This window comes from Ursus arctos, unplaced genomic scaffold (assembly GCF_023065955.2).
Source record: "Ursus arctos isolate Adak ecotype North America unplaced genomic scaffold, UrsArc2.0 scaffold_27, whole genome shotgun sequence".
In the NCBI taxonomy this organism is placed as follows: domain Eukaryota; kingdom Metazoa; phylum Chordata; class Mammalia; order Carnivora; family Ursidae; genus Ursus; species Ursus arctos.
The window spans coordinates 9,340,567-9,366,924 of NW_026622952.1; the positions used below are offsets into that span (position 1 = coordinate 9,340,567).

General features: G+C 43.3%; 1 protein-coding gene across 4 annotated transcripts in view; it reads right to left on the bottom strand.

The window, feature by feature from the left end:
• The window catches only part of UNC5D (unc-5 netrin receptor D), a 542,759-nt gene that overhangs the window by 77,897 nt on the left and 438,504 nt on the right, over window positions 1–26,358 (bottom strand). For 3 of the 4 annotated variants that reach the window (XM_057303433.1, XM_048226276.2, XM_057303431.1), the window contains one exon: window positions 8,525–8,557. The exons of the other annotated variant lie outside the window; for it this stretch is intronic. In XM_057303433.1, coding sequence (XP_057159416.1) covers window positions 8,525–8,557 — 33 coding nt within the window. The remainder of the gene's footprint in view (window positions 1–8,524; window positions 8,558–26,358) is intronic. 4 annotated transcript variants of the gene reach the window in all.

The following is a 26,358-nucleotide window of genomic DNA, read 5'->3' on the forward strand; positions in this document are numbered from 1 at the left end:
ACAGGATGCAAGGAGAAAACCCATCTTCCAACTACTCCTTCTCCAGAAGTGGTCTTGATAGTATCTTTGAGACCTTTTGGTGGAAAAAGATGTGAATGTCCTTTATTTATTTTTTACCCTAAAGGATCCACATTATATTTTCTTTCCTGTACTTTGCTTTTTGTTGTTGTTTGTTTTTTTTGTTCCCCCCCACATACAGTATCTTGCAGGTCTTTCCTATCAGAACCTGGAGATGCACTTCGTTTCTTTTTACATTTGCCTAGCCCATGGCCAGGCGGTATGATAATTTAATCAGTCCAGTATTTCTGTATTTGATTGTTCTCTTACCCTTTAAGGTCTGTCTTTCCACCAAATCACTGTTCCTTCTTGAAGGCTGTTTACAACCACTGCCTCAATAGTAATGTTCTCTGTCTTACTCTTTCCCACTGCTCTGTGGCAGTAGACAAGCCAAGCCAACCCTCCTTCTAGAGAGAGAAAAAAATTCCTTAAACTCAATTCCCTTACCTTCTTCTTTCTTACTTAGTAATCACCCTTCATTCTCAAAGTTCTATAAATACACTTTAAAGCTCAGTTCTTAGCCCCTTTCCTTTCTCCATGCCAATCCAATTGAAAAATCACTCCCAGTCAGTGCTATTTCCTTGATGCCTAACACTCTCCACTGGAGATCTCCTGCCTCATCTCCTATCTGCAGACCTCATGCCGTATCTCCTTCCTGCTCAATGGACAAAACCCCTTGCATGTTGTGCTGACATCTCAGATCTGTCATCTGACTTCTAGATTCATCGTTCTCATCTCTTCAAATATTTTCTTCTCTTGAATTCCCTTTCTCCGGTAATGTGACACCATGAGTGAGGCTGAAGAGTCATCTTTCACTCTGTCCCCATTGAGTCCTTCCCCAAACCACTCATATGTCTTACTCGTTACATCTCCAGTGCCTCTCGCGTCTCAATTTCAAGACACCCCACTTGACACCCATGGTGTACAGTCTCGTCTTGCCTAGTACCCAGTCTTGGTCACTCAGAGCCATTGTACACGTGGATTAGTCTTCCCAAACACAGTCCTGGTACTGCCACTCCAACACCTTTCATTGACTCTCTGGTAGGAATTGAGTCCACTCCAACAGGGACTTACATTATGGCTCAAGACACTTTATGCTCTGCACCACCCCATTTTTCAGAAGCATTCGCCCACTTTTCATTCGTATGGACCCTACTCTCTGGCCAAGTCTGAGTACTCATTTTTTTCAAGTAGACCTTGTTCTCCAGGAGACGTTTTTTTTTTTTTGGTTCAGATTTTTTGCTCCTACTGAAAGGCTCTCCCCTCAAGTATCTGTTTCAATTTTAACCATTCTTCCAAGATTGGCAATAAAGGTAATCTATTTTATAAACTGATTCTTGATAGTGTACATTCAGGAATGTTGTATTCCTCCTTTAAGCAAAGCTGCCAGATTTAGCAAATAAAAATATGACACTGTTAAACTTGAATTTCAGATCAACAATGAATAACTTTAGTGTATTTCCCATGCAATATCTGGAATATGCTTCTGCTAAAAATTTATTTATCTGAAATTCAAGTTTAACTAGGAGTCCTCTCTTTTATGTAGTAACTCTACCTTTGGCTGCAAAAGAACTGTGCTTTTCCCCATCAGATAGGAAGACCAAGTTAGAGTAGGGATAGACTCAAAAAGAACAGGATTGGAACTCCAGCCCTTGAGAAAAATGACTTCCCTTTAATTTCCTATCCTCAAAACTGAAGGCACAAACTCTGTAAACTTTGAAAATACTGACAAGTGGAGAGATGAGGCCTGTGAATTCACATTCTAACAAGCAACCTGGGTTATTCTCTTGCCCAAGAACATAGTGGTCTATCAACTACTCCTCTGTGCTTAGTTCAGAGGTATATAATGAAAAAACTCCCATCACATTCATTAAGAGCAGAGCCAACAATATCATTGAAAAGAGTAGTAAGAAAAGGCACACACTTATGATAGGATAAAAATTGGATAATGAGGATGTCAGAAGTGGTAAGAAAATTACAGATGTTGCCTATAAAGACAGATTGATTCACAGTAGGGATGATCGTAAAGGACAAAGCAAGTCATGCAATTTGCAGAAAGTGCTGTATTTATGTAACAGAAAATAATCAGGAGGGGAAGAAAAATGATGGGCAAAATACAAACAACAACAACAACAACAAAAACCCCTGTGTTTTAAAGCATGGCTAGAAGATCGGCATTGATGCCAGTAGCCTAATGTTAGCTTAGAAGAGCCTAAGCCTGTTCAGAATGTAAGGGTAGGTCCCAAAGTTGCAGACAGTTCTATGGGCTCAAGGCACTAGTCAAGTCTTCATAGCCTAAATGAATGTCCAAGATACAGTGTGGACCCTGTATCTTCTGAGGTATTCCCTAACCCTGGGAAGATCGCAGAGGATGGTGATTCCCAGGCCCCATATGATTGCAATATCGATGAAGGCTGTGTATTTTTGGAAAAGATGTAGAATGGGATGGGTGTTAGTAAGGAGTATACCTCATTTTTAGACTTTGAGGACACTTTTGGACCCCTCTTTGATGGAAATGATTCTGGAAAGCATACGCTTTGGGCTTTGACTTTGTATCTGGTACAGAATCAATGATTATTCAAGATTGTTCCTTCCCCTTTTCTCAAGTCATGTATCATCTTCTACGTTGTATTGAAGTTGTGGGGAAGAAACATTTCTTATTTTTTCCCTCTTATTGAGTGAGACAAGACTATTTACGTAGAACCATTGTATAATAAATAGCTACTACATAAATGAATAAAAATATTTAGAAGCAGACTTTATTTTCACCTTAACAGTAAAAGGCCCCATGAGGAGTTAGCTGGAGGATGTAGGGCATTCACGCAAGTGTTTTTGAGCATCTCATACATACTAGGCCAGCGGTGAATGCTACAGGTGTGCGAGTAGATAAGACTCAATCCCTGCCTGTAGGTAGATAGGATAATGTCTGAGAAGGGGAATCCAGACCAGCATCAGGGCACTGAAAATACAGAATTAGGGAAATAGTTTGATACTGGGTAAACTACAGGAGGCTTGGTGGGTGAAGGTCTTGCAGGGGATCTGAAGGAAGAATGAGCTTAACAAGTTAAGGATTAGGTAGCGTGGGGCGCCTGGGTGGCTCAGTTATTGGGCATCTGCCTTTGGCTCAGGGTGTGATCCTGGGGTCCTGGGATCGAGCCCCGCATCGGGCGCCCTGCTGGGAGCCTTCTTCCTCCTCTCCCACTACCCCTGCTTGTGTTCCCTCTCTCGCTGGTTGTCTCTCTCTCTCTAATAAATAAATAAGACCTTTAAAAAAAAAAAAAGGATTAGGTAGTGGGAACGAGTTTGTGGGCAGAAGTAAGAGAATGTATACGCGAAAATGGGCACAGGGTATTCAGAAAGCCCAGAAGCTTTATTTGGCTGAAGAATATAAGAAGTGGTGAGCAGGTAGGAAGTAGCTTACCTAATGATTAAGCTGATTGAGAGAAGCTGATGTGATGCAGAAAAGGAAGCTGAGACCAGATCATGTACCTGGTCAGTACGTTGGACTTGATCTTGGAACTAACGGCGAGCAACTGAAGAGCTTTAAACCTGGAGGTGGTGTGAACCAGAATTTATGTTTCAGAAAGATGAGATAAACTGATGAAGGGCAAGACCAGATCCAAGGAGGCCACTGTAGAAATCCTTGTTGGGAATGAAGATGGCCTGAACTTTTTGAACTTTTCTTCTGGGACATCATGTTCTTTTCTTTTGGTTTTTCTCTTACTCTGCTGCCTATTACTTTTCTGTCTTCTCTGCAGTGACTTCTGACCTCCTCTACCTCTAAATGTTGATGCCCTGCAGGGCTCAGTCCTCCACTTTCTTCCCCGTCTCCACGCATACTCATTAGCCCGGGATCCCTTTCAACCTAATGGCTTTAAATATCATCTGGACACTGACAAGCCCCAGATTTATGTCACCAGCCAGGACTCTCCTCTGACCTCGAGACTCATACATTCAACTGCCCGCTCAACCTCTCCATTTAGATGTTTAAGAGGTATCTCAAAGTTAGCACTAGTAACACTGAACTCTTGATTCCCTCTCTGGATTTGCTAGACCACAGTTTCTCCGTTATCAGTAACGGCAACTCCATCCTTCTAGCTGCATAGCCAAACTTCTGAAATCACGCCTGACACCTTTCTTTCTCTCACACTCGATATCCATTCCATCGGCAAATCCGTTCTGCCTTCCAAAGATATTCAAATATGACCCATTTTTACAATCTCCAATGTTGTCTATCTACGCCACGCCACAGTCATCTTGCACCTTGGTACTAAGAGCCTCCATATTGGAACAGCCGAGATTACTGTAACAGATTATTGTTACAATAGGTCACTGTAACAGATCTTGCTTCTGCTTTGATCCCCTACTCAGTGCAGCAGGTGGAGTTTATCCTCGCAAATATTAGGTCATGTCACTATGACTAACGTTCAATGGCTTCCCTTTGGTCAAAGTGATTATAATGGCCTGTGATACGTCTGGCAGTTTCCCGTCTCATCCCACTTCTCTGATCTTAGCTATCGGGGCTCTTTCCTTTGCCGCTCTGCTCCAGGTATCCTGGCCTCCTTGCTGGTCCTCAGACACTCCAAGCAAGTCCCCACCTCGCAGCCTTTGCATCTGGTGTTCCCCTTGTCTGGCATGCTCTCTCCCAGACATCCAGACTGTTTGTTTGTCAGGTCTCTACTTAAAAGTCATTTTTATACAGAGACCTACTCTGACCCCACCTGAGCCCCTTACCCAGCTTTACTCCCCTTTACGACACTTATGATCAGAAATATAGGTTTTCTGGTTTGTTAGCATCCATCCATCCCCACACACTAAAATGGTAAGCTTGGCGGAAGCAGAAACTGTACCTGTTCAGCTCAGTGCTGCTTCCCCACCGCCGCTTCCTAGCACGGCGTAAGCGCTCAGTAAACAGCTGTTGAGTGAATGGCGGGATGGACATGGGTAGAGTGAAAATGGAGAAATGTTGATGAACTCCAGAACAGTCAGACTGTAACGATTCATTGAGCAACGAGCAGAGCAGGAGATAGGAGAGGAAAAAGAGGGGTCTCAGAGACTGCCCAAGTTCTGCCTCTGGACAAGTGAGTTGTTGATGTGGTACTGACCGAACTAGAGAAGATGGGATGCGGGACTGGATTAAGAACAGGGCAGAGAAGGAGAAATTCACTTTCGAAAAAGTTGAGATGAAGGCACTTGGGAGACACTCACCTGGAGCCGTCCTGGAGGTGGCCGACTCTGGAAGTGTTGATGGGATTTGTGTCGAGCGGGCAATGCTGTTAGATACTACAAGGAAAGATGAAGAGAAGACCATGTGTGTGTGTGCGTGTGTGCGCGCATGTGTGTGTGTGTGGTTCTGGGTTACTTTTTAGGGGAAAGCGGAATCCTTCTCATCGCTTAGGTGAATGCGCTGAGCGAGCCGCTCCTCAGGAGCCCAGGGCCGTTCAGAAAGCCACAGCCCAAGCCTCCAAGGAGCCCCATTGTCTGAAGGCAGCCTTTTTTCCATCTGACTCTGGGGGTGCGTGTTTGCCATTCAGAACCTACTATATTTTACTGCACCTCCTGACATTGTTACACAACATTTATTGAAAGCACATTTGATGGTAATGAAGTTTCTATTAACTATGATTAAATCTCATAAAGCACCTGAAGATAATTTAAGATGTGCAGAAGCAGAAAATGAAACATTCGGTTTAGTACATTAGGAAACGTAATTGATTAAATTATCTCATTTACAATAAGTGCTTTCATGAGCTATGCGGTGCACATATTTTCCCCAGTTTGTCATTATGATTTGCCAACAGATATCTTAAGACCTCACTTTCTCTTTACACCTCCCTGCAACTCAAAGCGGGCTCCTCGGCCCGCCTGCTTGCAGAGCAGTGCTCGCGAGCTCTGAGTAACGTCTTCTATCCACCAGGACTTGTGGAGGATCACGCGTACAGCTATATATGGGAACAGGTTGTTTCTCAATTATCTTCATAATTGACTTTGATTTTGCATCAGTGATGATTCATGTAGTCTTCAACTAAGCCCCTCTTTCACTGAGCAACCGCAGCCTGAATTTGCAAAATGCACTCCTAACCATGCAGCTTACAGAACCCCGACTGGATTCCTCTGGGAGCCTTTTGCAATCACATTGATTCTGTTAAGGTTTTATTTTTAGGAAATCACAAATTAAAACAGTTTAAGCGATTCCGTTGCAGTATCCAGCAATTAAGCATGGTGTTCATGAGCGAGAACCCCAAACAAAAACTAATTCAGGAGTCCCTGAGGACTAGAAATAGCTACTGTGGGGTTTATGGCTGGAAGTACAGATGTAACCAAATTAGAATGGCACAGGACTCACAAGCTAAGCATGAAATTAATTTTTAAAAAACACATTCCTAACTAACTCTCACAGTGGCCCCCACATGGATACCCACGATCTTGCACGTGACCACGGGTGGGGGGCATGGCTATGTCACCAGGAGGCAGCTGGGAGTCCAGCTGTCACCCTGAGCTCTTGACACAGGCTCAAGCCAAATATTCACTGACCCGAATTTTTTCCTCCCTCCCTCAACATACACGTACACACACACATACACCACCAGGTTCCCCCACTTTCAATCTTCCTGAGTTCAAAATCAAGCAAACTGGAGATCAGGGGACCTCTCCCTAAGTGCCAATCATGACTTGACCAGCAGACCTCAGGGGAAAAAAGTTAAGGAAGTTTGTTATTGTTCTGCAAAGTTCTCAGACTCAACAGCCCCCTTCTCTCTCTAGCCTGCCTCAAGCAACATAAGGCAGTATGAAACTAACAGCTTTCCTGGATCTTTCTCTCACTTCTCCTGACCCCTGTCCCAAGGTACCTATTTCTGTCTATCCTCGCAGGGTCTTAATTCCTTCAAAGAAGTTAGCTCATAAAAACTATTAGCTCTCCCAAGCTCTTTGAATTTTAATACCGTAGGATTTAAAAGATCAAAAGTCATTTGCTTTATATTAAAATGGGAGATACTGGCCAGGGACACCTTCTACAAGCTTATAAACTAAACCAGGCAGCTCGCTACCTCTCCTGTTGCTAAGAGCTGTGCTGCTGATGCCCTTCCGTCTCAAGATTTCCCCGGTATGCTCGACATACTTCTGAGTGCTTCAGGATCATGTGAGGAACATATGAACACAGAGATTCCCAGGAGGACCCTCCCCCCGCCCCCCATCTTGTTCCAGGGGTCCGGATCTGTTTGTTCTATTCTGACGTGGAGTGTATTTAACAAGCTCCGACCACACCCCATGATTCTGATGCACATGGTTGCTGATCCACTTTTTGAGAAAGATTTTTCTAAGACAGTTACTCTCAGCCCAAGCTGCACACTGGATTCTGAGGCTCTTTTAATAAAGAGGCATTCCTACCCTTCTATGTGGAATCTAAAAAAAAACAAATGAGCAAACAAAACGGAACAGATTCATAAATACAGAGAACAAGGAGGTGGTTGCCAGAGGGGTGGGGGGATGGGTGAAATAGGTGAAGCTGATCAAGAGGTACAAACTTCCAGTTATAAAACAAATAAGTCACGCGATTTAAAGTACAGCATAAGGGAATATAGTCAATAATATTGTGATAACTATGGTAATTAGACTTATCACGGTGGTCATTTCCTAATGTACATAAAAGTGGAATCACTGTGTATATAATATTGTTTGTCAACTATACCTCAAAGGAAAAATACATATTGAAATATGCATTAAAATTTTTAAACCCTAAACAAACAAAAACCAGGGATTCTAACCCACCCCAATTCTGATTCCATTGGTCTGGGGGTACAGCCTGAGAACTGGGGTTTTGAAAAGGCCTCCAGGTGGTTCTCAAGTTCAGCCAAGGCTGCAAACCATTCATGCTGTGAGGCTTTTCCCAAATCTGCTGGCTGTGTAAGGTGGGCATAAGGCAAAGGCCTGCCCAGGAGGTAAACCTGTGGATGGAGAGCTCAAGCCAGCACCTGACACCAAACTTTTCAGTTGCTGATGGTTTCTCTGTGGAATGCTGGTTTTTTAATCTCCCCAGTTGCCATGGAGTTCACGGTTTGCATCTCGGGGGAGCCCCCTCCTCCTCCTCTCCGGTGGAGAGGCATGTAGTCAGGCTCTCGCCCAAAGCTGCTCTCCTGAAAGTTTGTACTGACAAATATTTATTAATTTTAATGCTATAAATCTCCTCAGCAATAAGAATCCTAGATGACATTTGCAGAGAAATGGACTTCTAGGCAGGCAGCATCAAGAGGAGAGATTTACTTTCACTCTGAGGGAGGGACGGGGAGGGGTGTGCATATTTCCTTTAGATTTCAACCTCTGATATGTGACTCCAAACCCGATGAGGAGAAGCCCTGAAAGTCCTGGGTCTTTCGCACAAACTTCAATTCTGTTTGGCTCCTAAGCAAATACAATAGTAAGGCAGCAAATATGAGAATAAATTATAGTCACAAGAGGAAAAATAACTTACTTTGGGGTTTTATTTCATGAAGAGGTTTTTTATCTAAAAGAAAGAAAGAGAAAAAAAGAAAGTTTCATTTAATAAATTTACACGGAGCAGAGAGATTTCCTATATCACTGTATGTCCACCTCTATAAAGGAAACATTTTCTCTGTTTTTGCAGACGATACGGATTATGTTGTCCGTATTTTTTCTTTTCACTCTAATTTTGTGTTTTTTCTCTTGCGCGATATTTTCCCGGGGTGATTGCTTCATTCCTTTGATTTATTTATTATTTTTCCTTTTCCCTCAGGCTTACTAGAGTTTCTCTCTTGTTGCATTTACTAGATTCTTATCAGCATGCTGAGCGCGCGGAGCTTGCAGTGAGTCCCTAGTTCCTATACCATCAGAAGACTGCTCAGGTAAGGGATGCTATGTCACTATATGTGACAATGGAAAAAATGAGCTGGTGAATACATATTTAGAGGGCTCCTACATTGGTTTAGCGGTTATCATTGCCTAGATGAAAAAGTTCCAGGCTATGCGTTTTGCCCTTCCCTGTGGAGGATGGGTGCAGTATTGCGAGCTTGCTGGAGGTTTGTCTGTTTCATAGCCCTCTGATCTGTTACAATGTGTACCATCTCTCTGTAATCCCCGAACTGAGCCGTGCAGCAGGTGGGAGAAGCAGACAGAGAAAATCCATTCAGGGGTCAGGCTCAGGTGAGACCTTTTTATCATTTCTCCACAGTGTCCTCCAGCCACTCTGTCCTGCCCTGTCTGCCATCACTACAGAACCTTGTAAATGAGACTTGGTGCCCATGGCTAACTTTGTCTCAGACTACAGACCATCTACTTCCCAGTCTCCATTCCCCAGCCGTCCCAGGCCAACACGACTCCACCATCACCCAGAAACCTGGGAAGATGGTGTTTTAGTCACCGCGTCAAGATTCCAGAAGATTTGCATGGCGTGACCTCCCTCTGATCAGTCCCCTTTGGGGACTTAGATGGAACATGGTCAGACTAAGCTCTGAGGCTGTTGTTTCTCAGTCACAGAGTCACGCTCCAGTAGGGGGACCTTGAGAGGTCACCTTACACAGTCCCTTTCCTCCACTTGCCTGAAGGCGAGCCAAGCAGGGTGAGACACTGTCATTTTGGATTACGTTTTTAACGGCATCAACTCTCGCCCACTATGTATTGGAGAACTCCATAAACATGATCTGACTGCCACATAACCCCTCCCAGGCGGAGAGACACAGCTCTATTCTGAATCCTTCACGAGATATGTATTACCCTGACCCACTCAAGCCCTTAATATTGATTCTGACAGAAAACCCTCGTGGTGTGCTTTACTGAACACAGCTCTCGTGTGTTCTGCCATCCGATTTACTACGGAAGTAACTTTAAAGTTGTAAGTCACACTCTTGCAAAGGGACCACCATTTTTTTTCTTCTCATTACAAAGAGAAGGTTAATTGGCAAGGGATAATTTCTGACAAATCTCCCTTTAAAATGAAAAATCTTCATAAAAGATAATAATTTGCTCAAGCGGATAGGATCATATTCAGATTGTTACACCATCAGGTTTCTTTTTTCTTTTTTTTTTTTTTTTTTAAGATTTTATTTATTTCACAGAGATAGAGACAGCCAGCGAGAGAGGGAACACAGCAGGGGGAGTGGGAGAGGAAGAAGCCGGCTTCCAGTGGGGCTCAATCCCATAACGCCGGGATCACGCCCTGAGCCGAAGGCAGACGCTTAACGACTAAGCCACCCAGGCGCCCCAGGTTTCTTAAAACAGACAACACTTGCATCCCCCTTCCTGCACGAGTCGAGGGCGGCTAGTTTGCCTGAGAGCGGGTGGCACTTCCCAAAGTCCAGATGCTAATACACTCAAGGATTAGAACCCAACGACTTTGGTGTTTTTATTTATTTATTTTTTTTTTTTTTTTTTTTTTTTTTTTATTAATAATGATTTTTTATTATATTATGTTAGTCACCATACAGTACATCCCCGGTTTTCGATGTAAGGCTCGATGATTCATTAGTTGTGTATAACACCCAGTGCACCATGCAATATGTGCCCTCCTTACTACCCATCACCACTCTATCCCATTCCCCCACCCCCCTCCCCTCTGTAGCCCTCAGTTTGTTTCTCATAGTCCATAGTCTCTCATGTTTCATTCCCCCTTCTGATTACCCCCCCTTTCTTTATCCCTTTCTTCCCCTACTGATCATTCTAGTTCTTATGTTCCATAGATGAGAGAAATCATATGATAGTTGTCTTTCTCTGCTTGACTTATTTCACTAAGCATTATCTCCTCCAGTGCCGTCCATGTTGTAGCAAATGTTGAGAACTCATTCTTTCTGATTGCTGAGTAATATTCCATTGTATATATGGACCACAACTTCTTAATCCAGTCATCTGTTGAAGGGCATCTCGGCTCCTTCCACGATTTAGCTATTGTGGACATTGCTGCTATGAACATTGGGGTGCATATGGCCCTTCTCTTCACTACGTCTGTATCTTTGGGGTAAACACCCAGTAGTGCAATGGCTGGATCATAGGGTAGCTCAATTTTTAACTTTTTAAGGGACCTCCACACGGTTTTCCAGAGTGGCTGTACCAACTTGCATTCCCACCAACAATGTAGGAGGGATCCCCTTTCTCCACATCCTCTCCAACAATTGTTGCTTCTTGCCTTGTCTATTTTTGCCATTCTAACTGGCGTAAGGTGGTATCTCAGTGTGGTTTTGATTTGAATTTCCTTGATGGCTAATGATTTTGAACATTTTTTCATGTGTCTGTTAGCCATTTGTATGTCTTCATTGGAAAAGTGTCTGTTCATATCTTCTGCCCATTTTTTGATTTGTTTATTTGTTTCTCGTGTATTGAGTTTGAGAAGTTCTTTGTAGATCTTGGATACCAGTCCTTTATCTGTAGTGTCATTTGCAAATATATTCTCCCATTCCGTGGGCTGCCTCTTAGTTTTTCTGACTGTTTCCTTGGATGTGCAGAAACTTTTAATCTTGATGAAGTCCCATAAATTCATTTTATCTTTTGTTTCTTTTGCCTTTGGGGATGTGTCATGAAAAAGGTTGCTTAGGCTGATGTCGTAGAGGTTGTTGCCTATGTTCTCCTCTAGAATTTTGATGGATTCCTGTCTCACATCGAGGTCTTTCATCCATTTGGAGTTTATTTTTGTGTATGGTGTGAGATAGTGGTCAAGTTTCATTCTTTTGCACGTAGCTGTCCAATTTTCCCAGCACCATTTATTGAAGAGACTGTCTTTTTCCCACCGGATGTTTTTTCCTGCTTTATCAAATATTAGTTGCCCAAAGAGCTGAGGGTCCATTTCTGGGCTCTCTATTCTGTTCCATTGGTCTATGTGTCTGTTTTTGTGCCAGTACCATGCTGTCTTTGTGATCACAGCTTTGTAGTACAGCTCGAAATCCGGCATTGTGATGCCCCCAGCTTTGTTTTTCCTTTTCAACAGTTCCTTGGAGATTCGGGGTCTTTTCTGGTTCCATACATATTTAAGGACTATTTGTTCCAGTTCTTTGAAAAACGTTCTTGGTATTTTGATCGGGATAGCATTGAAAGTGTAGATTGCTCTGGGTAGCATGGACATTTTAACTATGTTAATTCTTCCGATCCATGAGCATGGAATATCTTTCCATCTTTTTATGTCTTCCTCAATGTCTTTTAAGAGTGATTTATAGTTTCTAGAATAAAGGTCCTTTACGTCTCTGGTTAAGTTAATTCCAAGGTAACGTATGGTTTTTGGTGCTATTGTAAATGGGATGGATTCCCTGATTTCTCTTTCTTCGTTCTCGTTATTCGTGTACAGAAATGCAACTGATTTCTGAGCATTGATTTTGTATCCCGCCACGTTACTGAATTGCTCTATAACTTCTAATAGTTTGGGAGTGGCTTCTTTTGGGTTTTCCATATAGAGTATCATGTCGTCTGCGAAGAGAGACATTTTGACTTCTTCTTTGCCGATTTGAATACCTTTGATCCCTTTTTGTTGTCTGATTGCTGTTGCAAGGACTTCTAGTACTATGTTGAATAATAGTGGCGAGAGTGGGCATCCTTGTCGTGTTCCTGATCTTAAGGGAAAGGCTTCCAGCTTTTCCCCATTGAGAATAATATTTGCAGTAGGCTTTTCATAGATGGCTTTTATGAGATTGAGAAATGTACCTTCTATTCCTACACTCTGAAGGGTTTTAATCAGGAAAGGATGCTGTATTTTGTCAAATGCTTTTTCGGCATCGATTGAGAGGATCATATGGTTCTTGAGTCTTTTCTTGTTGATATGATGTATCACGCTGATTGATTTGCGAATATTGAACCACGCTTGCATCCCAGGTATGAATCCCACTTGATCGTGGTGGATAATCCTTTTAATGAACTGTTGGATTCTATTAGCAAGTATCTTGTTGAGGATTTTGGCGTCCATATTCATTAGGGAAATCGGTCTGTAATTCTCCTTTTTGAGGGGGTCTTTGCCTGGTTTGGGGATCAATGTAATATTGGCCTCATAGAATGAGTTTGGTAGCTTTCCTTCTGTTTCTATTTTTTGAAAAAGCTTTAGGAGAATAGGTATTATTTCTTCTTTGAATGTTTGGTAGAATTCCCCAGGAAAACCGTCCGGGCCTGGAGTTTTGTTATTTGGAAGGTTGTTTATCACTGACTCAATTTCTTCATAATTAATTGGCCTGTTTAAGAAATCAATTTCTTCCGGTTTCAATCTTGGTAGTTTATAGGTTTCCAGGAAGGATTCCATCTCTTCCAGATTGCTTAGTTTATTGGCATATAGCTGTTGATAAAAATTTCTAATAATCCTTCCAATTTCAATGGTGTTCGTCGTGACCTCTCCTTTTTCATTCATAATTTTAATAATCTGGGTCCTTTCTCTTTTCTTTTGGATAAGTCTTGCCAGTGGTCTGTCAATTTTATTGATTCTCTCCAAGAACCAGCTTCTAGTCCTGTTGATCTGCTCTACTGTACTTCTGGTTTCTGCTTGATTGATTTCAGCTTTAATTTTGGTCAACTGCTTCCTTGTGCGTGGATTAGGCCTGTCCCTCTGTTGCTGTTCCAGCTTCTTGAGGTGAGAATATAAAAACTGCATTTTAGATTTTTCTATTCTTTTGAGTGAGGCTTGGATGGCTATGTATTTCCCCCTTAGGACTGCCTTTGCAGTATCCCATAGGTTTTGGACTGTTGTATTTTCATTCTCATTGGTCTCCATAAATTGTTTAATTTGATTTTTGATTTCCTGGTTTATCGAGTCATTCCTGAGCAGGATGGTTCTTAGTCTCCAAGTGTTTGAGTTTCTTCCAAATTTTTCCTTGTGGTTGAGTTCCAATTTCAGAGCGTTGTGGTCTGAGAATATGCAGGGGATAATTTCAATCTTTTGGTATCGGCTGAGACCTGTTTTGTGTCCCAGAACATGGTCTATTCTTGAAAATGTTCCATGGGCATTAGAATAGAATGAGTATTCTTTGGTTCTGGGGTGTAGTGTTCTATATATATCTAAGAGGTCCAACTCGTCGAGTATGGCATTCAAAGCCTTTGATTCTTTGCTTAGTTTTTGCCAGGGTGTTCTGTCTATTTCTGAGAGTGGAGTGTTGAGGTCCCCTACTATTAATGTATTTTTATCTATATGTCTCTTTATTCTGGTTAAGAGTTGCCTTGTGTATCTTGCTGCTCCCCTGTTGGGGGCATATATATTTATAATTGTCATATCCACTTGTTGAATACTTCCTTTAAGAATAATATAGTGCCCTTCTGCATCTCTAACTATAGTCTGTAGTTTAAAATCCAATTTATCTGATATGAGAATTGCTACCCCAGCTTTCTTTTGAGGTCCATTTGCGTGAAAGATGGTACTCCATCCCCTTACTCTCAGTCTGAATGCATCTTTGGGTTCGAAATGAGTCTCTTGTAGACAGCAAATGGATGGGTCATTTCTTTTTATCCAATCTGCAACCCTGTGGCGTTTGAAACCAGAATTTAAACCATTAATGTTCAGGCTGAGTACTGAGAGATATGCTTTTAATTCTGCCATGTTGTCAGTAAAGTCTTTGTTTGTATTGGCTGTGACTTTCTGTTTTGTATCACTCTTGGGGCCTTTTTACTTTTATAGAACCCCCCGTAATACCTCCTGTAGGGCTGGTTTCGTGGTTACGAAATTGGCTAGTGACTGTCGATTCTGAAATGTCTTTATTTCTCCATCAATTCTGAATGACAGCCTTGCTGGATAAAGGATCCTTGGCTGCATGTTTTTCTCTGAAAGAGCTTTAAAAATGCTCCCCCAACCCTTTCTCTCATTCCAGGTCTGTGTAGACAGGTCTGATGTAATTCTGATGCCTTTGCCTTGGTACGTGAGAAATTTCTTTGCCCTGGCCGCTTTCAATACTGTATCCTTGGATCTCATATTTGCGAGTTGCACTATGACGTGACGTGGTGTAGGTCTGTCATGGTTGAGCTTGGGAGGGGTCCTCTCTGCCTCTTGGACACGAATTTTTGTTTCCCTTGCTAGATTAGGGAAGTTTTCAGCTACAATTTGTTCAAATATCTCTTCTAGACCTCTGTTTTTCTCCACCCCCTCGGGGATGCCGATGATTCTAACATTGGATCGTTTCGTTGAGTCAGTAATCTCCCGTAGCCAACATTCGTGGGCGTGGATTTTTTTAAGACCATCTTCTATTTTTAATTTTTCCTCTATTAACCCATCCTCCAATTCACTAACCCTTTCCTCCGCTTCCGTGACCCTGGCCGTCAGAGCCTCTAGTTTTGCCTGCATTTGGCTCATAGAATTTTTAATTTCTGTCAAATTCGCTCTCATTTCCGCCCTTAGGGATTGTATATTCTCAGTAATATTTTCCTGAATACTTTTTTCAAGTCTACTCATTATCTTGACCATTGTTACTCTGAATTCCATTTCTGATAATTTGGTTACATCCATATCCGTTACTTCTGTGGCAGAGGCCCCTGACTCACTGTCCTTTCTTTGCTGGGGGGGGCTTCTCCTTCTTGTCATTCTGATGAAGAGAGGTTGCGGGGTTTCCAGAGCCCAAAATTATTGACTGGGTCCCAGGCCGTGCCCCTTGTTTTATAGGGATCTTAGAGATGTGGGCTTCTTCTTTAAAGATTTTATTTATTTACTTATCTGAGAGAGGGAGACAGACAGCAAGAACGAAACAGAAGCAGGGGAGTGAGAGAGGAAGAAGCAGGCTCCCAGCGGAGGAGCCCGATGAGGGACTCCTTTCCGGAACGCTGGGATCACGCCCTAAGCTGAAGGCAGGCGCTCAATGACTGCGCCACCCAGGCGCCTGGGTTGTGGGCTTCTTGATTTTTCAGCCTGCCTTCTGTGTTCTGGGGGAGGGGCCTGCCGCGCCGATACTCAGGCAACCCTGTTTGGGTAGAGTCTCCGTGCCCCTGCGAGGGAGGATGGGGATGGGCACTCTCTGAGCCGGTATTTCCAGGCTTTTGTTCTCTGGCGGCTTTCCCTGGCGGCCGGCTATGCCTCTTCTGAGGGTCAGAGCAGCAGAGGCTGCATTGTCGCAGAACAGAGGGATTGCGGCCCGTTCTCCACTGATGTTCTGGCCACTTTAACTCTGTTACTGTTGGTGCTGCTCAACCCTGCGGCGTCCCGGGATGTGCGCACCAACTCGGCGACCCTGCCCTCACTTCCAGGGCCGGCGCGTCTCTGTCCTTTGTGTTTCTAATGCCGCCAGCCACCGGCCGCCCTGTCTCTGTCCTTTGTGTTTCTAATGCCGCCAGCCACCGGCCGCCCCGCGCGCTCCCGGGTCTCCCGGTCTCAGTCTATGCCCGGTGAGCACACCTCGATTCCGGAGTTCCGTGAGAAGCCTGGTGGCGCGCACACTCGGTTCAGGGTCTCAGTCTGCTGTTTCGCGGGTGCCGACCGCGAGTCCGCCCGCTCCCCCGTGCAGGTGGCCCGCCAGCCGCCAGCCGCCCCGCGCGCGCTCCGGGAGTTCCCGGTCTCAGTCTGGGTCCCGTGAGCACACCGGGATTCCGGTGTTCCGGGAGATGCCTGGTGGCGCGCGCGTTCACGGCTCACCGGTCTCAGTCCGCTCTCTCGCGGGTGCCCTCTGTGTGTCTTCCCGCTCCCCCGTGCAGGTGGCTGCCGCTTCCCGGCGCCCAAACACGGCGGCTCCCTCCCCCTTCCGTTTATCTTCCGATATCCGTGCACGGTTTACAGCTCCCCTCTTGGTACCTCAATACTCAGCGCTGGAGATGTTCATTTGTAGAGATCCAGATGCATCATCCTGCGTCTCAGGCTGATTCCGTGGTTATTTAGGCTGGTCTGGTACCTATCCAGCTCGACTCAGGGGACCGGCTGAAAAAGGGGTCCCCTACTCCTCCGCCATCTTAACTCCCCCTCGACTTTGGTGTTTTTAACCTGACTTCAGTTTTTTGCTTATTGCCTGCTGGTGGAAAGCATCTGGCACGGGTGCAGGATGCTGGCAGGCCAGGCCAAGACGTTTGGAAGTGATGTATTGCTAACGGTACACACAGAGACATGCCGCACATCTGTTTAGGGCTCTAGCTGAGCTTAACAGCATTTTCTTCCTCCTAAACCACAGGAACGAAGATTATGCTGGGTAGCAAAATGAAACTCCATTAAAAACAGGTGAGATATAGAACCACTCCTCAGAAAATAAATCAAATACAGTCAGGCTGTTAAAACACTGAGGTGGTCGGGTTCCACTGGGTGCAGCTCTACAGGAAGAAAGAGTGAATGGGGCGGAAAAGCCAGGGCTTAACTGGTCATGAGACAAAGTCGGGCTGCAAGGGCACCCAGGGCAGAAGAGTGGGGCATTTCCCTCTCTGACCCAGCTCTGGGGTCATCGTGACTGGCAGCGGCGTTGTGGAAATCGTGCAGACTCTCACGGTTAGAACAGGACGTCCATCTTGAGTGGTCTTCATTCTATCTGTGTGACCTCAGTGTTCATGGAAATAATAACGTCCTTGAGCATCGGTGCTGAGATTAAACATGGTCAATATAAAGCCGATAGCCTCGGGCTAGCACATGTTCGCTAGCAATAAATGGTAGTGGATACATAATTTCCACATGTTATGAATAAGCTCATCATTGTCAGTCACTCAGAGTAAAAACAGGACCCTTTGGGCCACTGCCTGGAGACAAGTCTGGATCGCAGGAGTACTAGAAGGGAGTTAAGAAACTTGCATCCAGTCAGTCCCAGCTTCTGCTTTAGGAAACGGAGCACAAGCCAAAACTTCATTTTCCTGATATGAAAAATGGACGAGGACCGGAAGACCCCTGTGGGCTCCCTAGCTTTCACCCACTATAAATCTGCAGAATAATAAGCAAAGGCATTCCACAGAAATCCATGTGGCACGATTTCCTAAAGCAGAGTAAAAAACTATTCGAAGGGCCATTGCTCTACTGTGGGATTTGTCACGCTAGGGTCCAGCGTGTCAGTGTGCATCCTCTAATAGAAAAGGCTGGAAGCCTCTGGTGCCCAGGAGAGCTCCAGTGCCCTGGCATCAGCATCCAAATTGGGTCCTGCTGGATTTTGTGAGATACCAGTGTCTTGACATTAAACATTTTCCCGGTTTGAATATCAGAGATTGTTCTCCCATGAACTTGGGAGAGAGGTCTACCCACCGACCTCACTATCTTTTGAAGAACTGCCCAGCCCACACTCCGTGTTCTTTTATTCGGTTTGCAAAATCATTCTCACAGGCCCTGGGCCGTGCATCCACTTGGCCTTGGTCAACCACATCCTCTCTGCTTTCATTTTACCTCTCTCCAAGGCCATGTTCAAATAACCCCTTAGTAAATTAATCCATTAGGGCCATGGTTCTTAATGTTGGCTGTACATTAGAATCACCTGGGGAGCTTTTTAAACAAATACCCATGCCTGGGCCCGAGTCCAAGACCTCCTGACTAATTGGGGTTTGTGTTTTTGTGATTATCGAGTGTACCACTACCTCCTGCCAACAGATCTGGGGCCCTGTGTACTCAACTTCAGCTAGTCTTGCCTCTCTAAGAAGCTTCGGGGTGGCTGCAGTATACAGATGGACCCAGAAGGAGCCCTCCTGGATCCTGCAGGCAGAGAAATGTAATTTTGAGCTAGTAGCAGCCGCCGAGCTGTAGTTTGGGAAAATCACAAGTTTTCCTGGGGTCTCGCTTAGACACCGGGAGGTACCTTCTGGGTAAATGGACACTGATGTCATTACAACTCAGTCTTATAATGACTGTGTGTATTTACAAGTTAAAGATGCAAAAGCATTTTTTTAAAATTTAGATTCAGTTAGTCAACATATAGAGAACATTAGTTTCAGATGTAGAGTTCAGTAATTCATCAGTATGTTTTAAATCGTCATGTTTTCCTTAAGAATCCTTTTTATTATTTACATAGTCAGTACACAATTCGTGTATCCAAAATAAAATATATATGTAAGTACAAGGAAAAAAAACCTCATAATTCCACACTGAGAGATAACCATCATTAATATTAAGTTGTATATACAAAGTCTAGGCTTTTTTCCCCCTGAGATTTTATGTATATATAAAACCATTTACACACATATATGTTTGCTCATATATATTTACAGGAAACTACAGAAGACTGATAGTAACTGATCATTTTTACCTACAAAAACATGGAATTGTCTTTTATATATTGTTCTGCAATCTGCTTTTGCCTGTGGTGTGTGTATAGAGATATACATATTTACATATAAGAAATGATTGAGAAAAAGGGAAAGAGAGGACAATCTATATTTTTATTTTTGGTAGTGATTCATTTCTTTGCCATCTTTACTCTTCCTCTGTTCTAGGAGATGCTCCCCGAGCATTTCCATGGTATCCATTGTTCTTAGGAGCTAATTATAGCTGCACCCCTACCTTCCCACCCACAGCCAGCCGTAGACTTTCTCTGCTAGGAAACTGGTGTGGCCAGTTACGCGTACCCTTGCCCCTATCCTAGGGAGGTAAAGAGAGCAGGTCTCAGGAGAAATGGCACATGGGGACAGATGAGTTCAACCCCAACCCACAGAGTGGGCAAGAGACTGCTCCTCAAAACCTGGGGTTGGTTATTTGAAATCAGCTCCTCTGCCTTTTAAAGACTACACAGGTACGTGTGGTATCAGAGTCTATTACGTCACTGTTTTTGAGAATCAGGCACAGAGACTCTCAATGTGACTGAATACCCACCAGGACAGCGAGCCCGGCTTCTCCTCCAAGGTAGCAATTCACATATGTCATTATAGTCAACGATTATTATCATTCTTTAATTTCACGAAACCAGTCATGTCCCATTTTTTCATTTCCAAAGACTATCTTCAGTATTTCCTTCATAGATCTTATGCTTTGAAACCTTTTTCACCAGCCCCCACACCCCCCCAAAAAAGATACATGTTGTCAGTTATGACTCTCCACATTCTTTGTCATCTTAAAATATTTAAGAGCTGATTTCTGAAGTTGGTGGAACAGTCTTCTTTCTCCCCCATTCTCTAGCTATTTTTGTATTCACTGGAATGATTCTCCAGCGTCAGCACCCAGGAGTCTACCATGATTCCACATTGCCTGTAAGTCATGGCCAACGGCTCTGCCTGCCCTTCCGGTCTTCTAGGACACCAATCCAAGCTCTAGTCTGATCGATCCCTGAGCTCTCCAGGCTCCCCTCCGTGCTGTTGCCTCTCCTTGGGATGCCCTTCTCTCTCCTATATAAAAATGTCCTGTTTCCAAGGCACAGATCAATTTCTGATGCCTTCATGAAATTTTTTGGTGATTACTTATTCACAGGGATGTCTCACCTCTCTGGACAGTTTATCTTACTTATAATCACTACAATACAATGTGTGTGTGTGTGGGGGGGGGGGATGCCTGGCTGGCTCGGTTGGTAGAGCATGAGACTCAATCTCAGGTCGTGAGTTCGAGCCCCACAATGGGCGTAGGGCTTACTTTAAAAAAAAAAATGTGGATTTTTTTTTTTTTCAAATGTACACTTCGGAACTGTTCATTTGATTTATTTTAGACTTCTTAATCACTGTCAGTTATGGGTCCCTAACATATAAATCATATTTAAATGATTAGCTCATGAATAATTGGCACTGCAACCAGAGAATCACAGCAAGAAAAACAGAGGAAAAATGAAATTAAAAGCTATTTGCTTGATTATTTACTGATTGGTAGAGAAGAAGTTGACATTATTGATTACCAATATGTTTCCTTTTTTCATGCTTTCCCAACCCCCCCCCCCCCGCCCCCAATAACTAGAAATAATTAAGGACAAGTGTTTCGCTCTCTGAATCCTAGCCAAGGCTGCAGGAAATCCCAGGGTCTGGCCAACCTGCCTTATATTAGCTCTGGCAGATAAGGAGATAAACACAAGGCCGGCTTTGCATTGGCGATACCACTGCGACTGGTTTGTCAGGCAGACCCTGAAGATGACAAGTGGGGATTCTATTCTATTCTCCTCTCGGTGCTGAAAGTTCCTTTAGGCAGGAGAACACACAGAGACACCACCCCCAGCCCTGTGCTCCTCAAACTCTTCCAATGATGAAAACCACAGAAAAACCAAAAGAGCATAAAACAGAGCCCATCTCTGGTTTCCACTTTTTTGAGTTTTTAATTTCCTCACTATATTTTTCTTTTTGTTCATTTCAAAGATCCTGCTCAGAACTTATGCTTTAGAGACCGGATTTCTGACACACGTTACTGGGTTAGTTCAATTCTTGCTTCCTCACCCACTCCTCCTACCCCTGCCCCTTCCCAACCTAAACAGACTATTCCAAGATCTCTTCCTTTGAAAATGCACTCTGAGCACATCCCTGGAAGGAGGGGCAGAGAATAGGAGGATTTTTAGAGATTCCTCCCAGGGTTTCCCAGCTGGTCAGAGATATCTGGGTAATTAGCGACATTCAGGGACTGAATGACAAAAACACCCATCTGAATAAAAACTCAGAAGGTCTGAGATACATTATTAGTAAATGAAAAACAGCTCTATGGACGTCTTCTCCCAACAAATTATTCAAGATCCCATTACGTTAATTAGGGGAGGTCAGACAGGTACCACAACAGAGAACTTACGGGTGTCACTTCTCTTGACAGTGATCTTCCAGAACTGCCCCTCAGTCAAAGCATATGATTACTATGCATTAGGTGATGGCATCTTCCCCCACCTTTCTGAGGTCTCTTTATAGAAATGCCCTTTGCATTGTCTAAACTCAGACAAGTCAGTGTCCATAATGACCATGTTCACAAGGAGCATTTGCATATTTCATTTTTGACCTAAATCGTGTGAATTTCTAGAATCCACACCATCTTTGTTATAAAGTTCTTTCCATTCCCACTGGTTCTGTTAGGTTTTTTGTGATAAACAGAGTAAAATATGCTCTTGGGTCGCTGCAAACAATTTGAAGCACGGGCCCACAAAGACTTTATCAAGAAATTGGCCTCAAAGTAATAAAATGCAATGTTTCTATCTCTGCTCCCAGGGAAGATGTCTATTAAAATCCTTTTTCTATCCAATAAATTAATTTGCTTTGATTCCCTCCCTTCCAACCACGATAGGAATAAACGCACATTCAACACTAAACACTGTTCAGATTATGTAAGTTTAAGGAAATAATTTATTGGTTAAGGTCCTGATGATTACTTTCTTTACCTTAAGGCAGGAGTGATATCCAAATTCTTTAAAAATTTAAAAACCTTCCTCAAGATGTTAAAAATAGAGCTACACCTACGACCCAGCAATGGCACTACTGGGTATTTACCCCAAAGATAGAGATGCAGTGAAAAGAAGGGGCACATGTACCCCAATGTTCATAGCAGCGATGTCCACAATAGCCAAACTATGGAAGGAGCCATGATGCCCTTCAACAGATGAAAGGATAAAGATGATGTGGTCCATATACACAATGGAATATTATTCAGCCATCGGAAAGGATGAATACCCAGCATTTATATTGACACAGATGAAATTGGAGGGTATTATGCTAAGTGAAGTAAGTCAAGCAGAAAGACAATTATCATGTGGTTTCACGCATATGCGGAACATAAGCAATAGCGTGGAGGACCATAGGGGAAGGGAGAGAAACCTGAAGGGGGAGAGATCAGAGAGGGAGATAAACCATGAGAGACCATGGACCCCAGGAAACACACTGAGGGTTACAGAAAGGAGGGAGGTGGGGGGATGGAGTAACCGGGTGATGGGTATTAAGGCGGGCACGTGTTGTGATGAGCACTGGGTGTTTTATGCAGCTAATGAATCGTTGAATGCTACTCAAAAACTAATGATGTTATATGCTGCCTAACTGAACATAATAAAAAATTTTTAAAACCTACAATGTAACTGCCAGCGTTGACTGGGTAGGGAATGGATGGGGATGGTGAGATTCAGGAGGGTGGTGGTTTAATGACCATTTACCAATTGCTAAGAAAACACTTAGCAATTGATAGACATGAGATCCCTCCCGCCTTAAAAAAAGTTGCTTATAGAGAAATTGTGATGAGCCCTTGACTTGTACCTTTTTTTTTTTTTTTAAAGATTTTATTTATTTTGACAGAGAGCGAGCAAGCACAAGCAAGGGGAGCTGGAGAGGGAGAAGCAGACTCCCCGCTGAGCAGGGAGCCCAAGGTAGGCATCCCAAGGCCCTGGGGTCATGATCTGAGCTGAAGGCAGATGCTTAACCGACTGGCCACCCAGGTGCCCCTACTTGAACATTTTTTTTAAGCTTCATCACTCCCTGTGCTAGCCACACATGTATCTACCATTATAGACTGAGCTACTTGCACTCAGTCTGTGACTGCTTTCCACCTACTCCCAGTCCCTAGAACAGGAAATGGGATATAGTAGGTACTCGATAAGTATGTGTTGAGTACGTCTACAAGTTTTTGTTGAATACAACATCAGGGTCCATAAATTCCCTATGGTCTGTGCAAATTCATTGGATACGTGGATTTTCAGTGAAGGGATTGAAATGGAAAGCGAGAGGCCTGACTTGATGATTTATTTCCTAGGTGAGACTATCATGGTTTGTATCATATCTAAAAGTTATCCCCCCCTCATGCTGCTTAATAATCACCCAAATGGTTAACTTTAGGTGTGTGAATGAATTAAAATTTCTCCTCAAAACTGGCTAAAAAACAGTATCTGAATGCATGGACCTGTGATAGTATTTGCATATTTTATATGCATACATGTATTAACTATGTTATTGAAAATTATCTGTGAAATATATATGTGTGTGTATATATGTGTGTGTGTGTATATATATATATATATATGCAAGCTACATTTAAGATATAAAATTATAATTTCATGTTTTTATAGTGGGATGAAACCTAGAAATCATCTTGCCCATCTTTTTAATAGATACGGACGAAGGGTACAGAATTGGGAGAGATTTGCTCAAGGTCACATGTAGGTCAGGACACAACTGAACGCAGACCCAGGACTCCTGATTCCTGTTTCTGAGCCCTTTTCACTACCCCGTGATCTCTTTTCTCAATGATCATGGCAATTTTCCACTCCACTGAACACTCACACTGTCCTCTGCCAAACACATGTACCCGAAGCCAGGTCTTTTCTTATTGTAATACTGACACTTCTCTGGAGAAAGGCAAAGGCCAGGGTGATGAGGATGTCTGCTGATGATGTTAATATCTTCATTTTAGGTACCACCTTTCTCCATGATCTTGAAGACACGCGTGCATGTGTAATTTAAGGAGAAAAGGTAGGATCGACACAAAGAGGTTTCCTCTCTATTAATTCACTTTGTTAGCACACCCCCGGGGCCACTGAATTCTCTACGCCATTTTAAATCACTTCCTTGATTGGATACTTGCCATTGCTTTTATAGCTGGACCACTCTATGATCTCAGGCATTAAATCTTCCTCTAGTCTAGACTAATATTTCTTACCCAGGGTTGTGTACTGTTGAGTCCTGATTACAGACACTGCAAATGTAGAATCTGGATTCACACAAGTAATGAAATGGAAAGAGTATGTTTTATATGCCAGAAAGCCTACTTTCTGGAAACTTCCAAAAAGGACCTTGGATATCCGTAATCACTGACCACCGAACCTATGAAGCATTTTTTAAAAATATGGAAGAATATGGCAAAAGTGCTAATTTTCAGATGTGTGAATGTAGAATAAGGGAAGTACCAGACATGTAACAAATATTAATTCAGAATGGTTGGCAATAGGTGGGTGATTCTGGAATCTGCATATACAGTCTCATAGTGTGTAGGCTGGATTTTTTTTTTCCAGAGAAAAAGAATTTTTGAATTTGTGTTGGAAAAATAAGGACTTGCTTTTAAAAATTGGTTTTCTGATGAGGTGGTCAGAACATGTGTATTTTTATAACATGAAGGAAACCTATATGATCCCCCACTTGTTATTGTGAGGACTGATTTTCTCACCTGGGGATCATCCACGTCCCTCTCTGCAGCCTTCCCCTTGAGTGATTTTGAATTAGTGATGAGAATCCTAGAATTTTAGAAGTGGTTGGGACCTCATAATTCACCTGCCTCGTCCTCAGGACCGAATCCCATCTGCAAAGGAAGACTGGACGATTAAAAGCTCTTTGTTCAGCTATTTAGAAAGTTCTGAGAGGGGCGCCTGGGTGGCACAGCGGTTAAGCGTCTGCCTTTGGCTCAGGGCGTGATCCCGGCGTTATGGGATCGAGCCCCACATCAGGCTCTTCCACTATGAGCCTGCTTCTTCCTCTCCCACTCCCCCTGCTTGTGTTCCCTCTCTCGCTGGCTGTCTCTATCTCTGTCGAATAAATAAATAAAATCTTAAAAAAAAAAAAAAAGTTCTGAGAAAGGACACTCGATCTCTGGCTTGACATGAAGTTTAAGAATCATCATGATTCCCAGGCCCCTGGGTGGCTCAGTGAGTGGAGGGTCCAACTCTTGATTTCGGCTTAGGTCATGATCTCAGGGTCCTGGGGTCAAGCCCTGGGACGGGCTCCACGCTCAGCGGGAGTCTGCTTGAGATTCTCTCTCCGTCTCCTCATCCCTCTGCCACTCCCCCTGCTCACAAGCTCTGTGTCTCTCACTCTCAAATAAATAAATCTTAAAAAAAAAAACACCACCACAAAACATCAGATTCCTAAACTCCATTTTCCAACAACAACTACTAATCAGAACTCGCTGGTATAAAGAGCACAAAATTTGTATCATAGATTTTAATGACAAGTACATTTTATTTCATTAGATATACTATATTCGTCAGATATATTAGGAAATGTTTTAAAAAAACATCTAAGTGTCACAGTGTCAATATTTAGCAGAATATGGAAAACATAGTTTTTCTGCCACAGGAATCCCTTCACTAGATCGCACACACACGATAATTATTTACACAAATAGCGTGCTTTCTGTGAATGCTAAATGCCTTACGGGGATTAGCTCATCTCCTCCTCGAAAAGAACCCTTTCTAATAGGCAGTATTAGACTTTTTAAAAATAATTTAAGGATTTTGAGAGAAAGCGCGTGAGCAGGGGGAGAGGGACAAGTGGACTACTCGCTTAGTGTGGAGCTGGACACAAGCCTCGATCTCCCAAAGCATGACCTGAGCTGAAATCAGATGCTTCACCGACTGAGCCACCCAGGTGTCCCGACACTATTCGAACTTTTATTTTATAGAGGAGTAAATTTAGGCTTAGAGAAATTAAACTTTCTCATAGGACTGTAATTATAATTCAGACTCAAGCAGTCTGGCCCCAGAGCCCTCAGTCCTCAACCCGTTCTTCATCTATGGGATAAATGTTCAAATCTTGTAAGCTCAGCTCTTTCATTTCTTTCAGTCCAAGGTTCGGGTCCATTTCCAATCTTTGAAAAAGAGAAAAACCAGT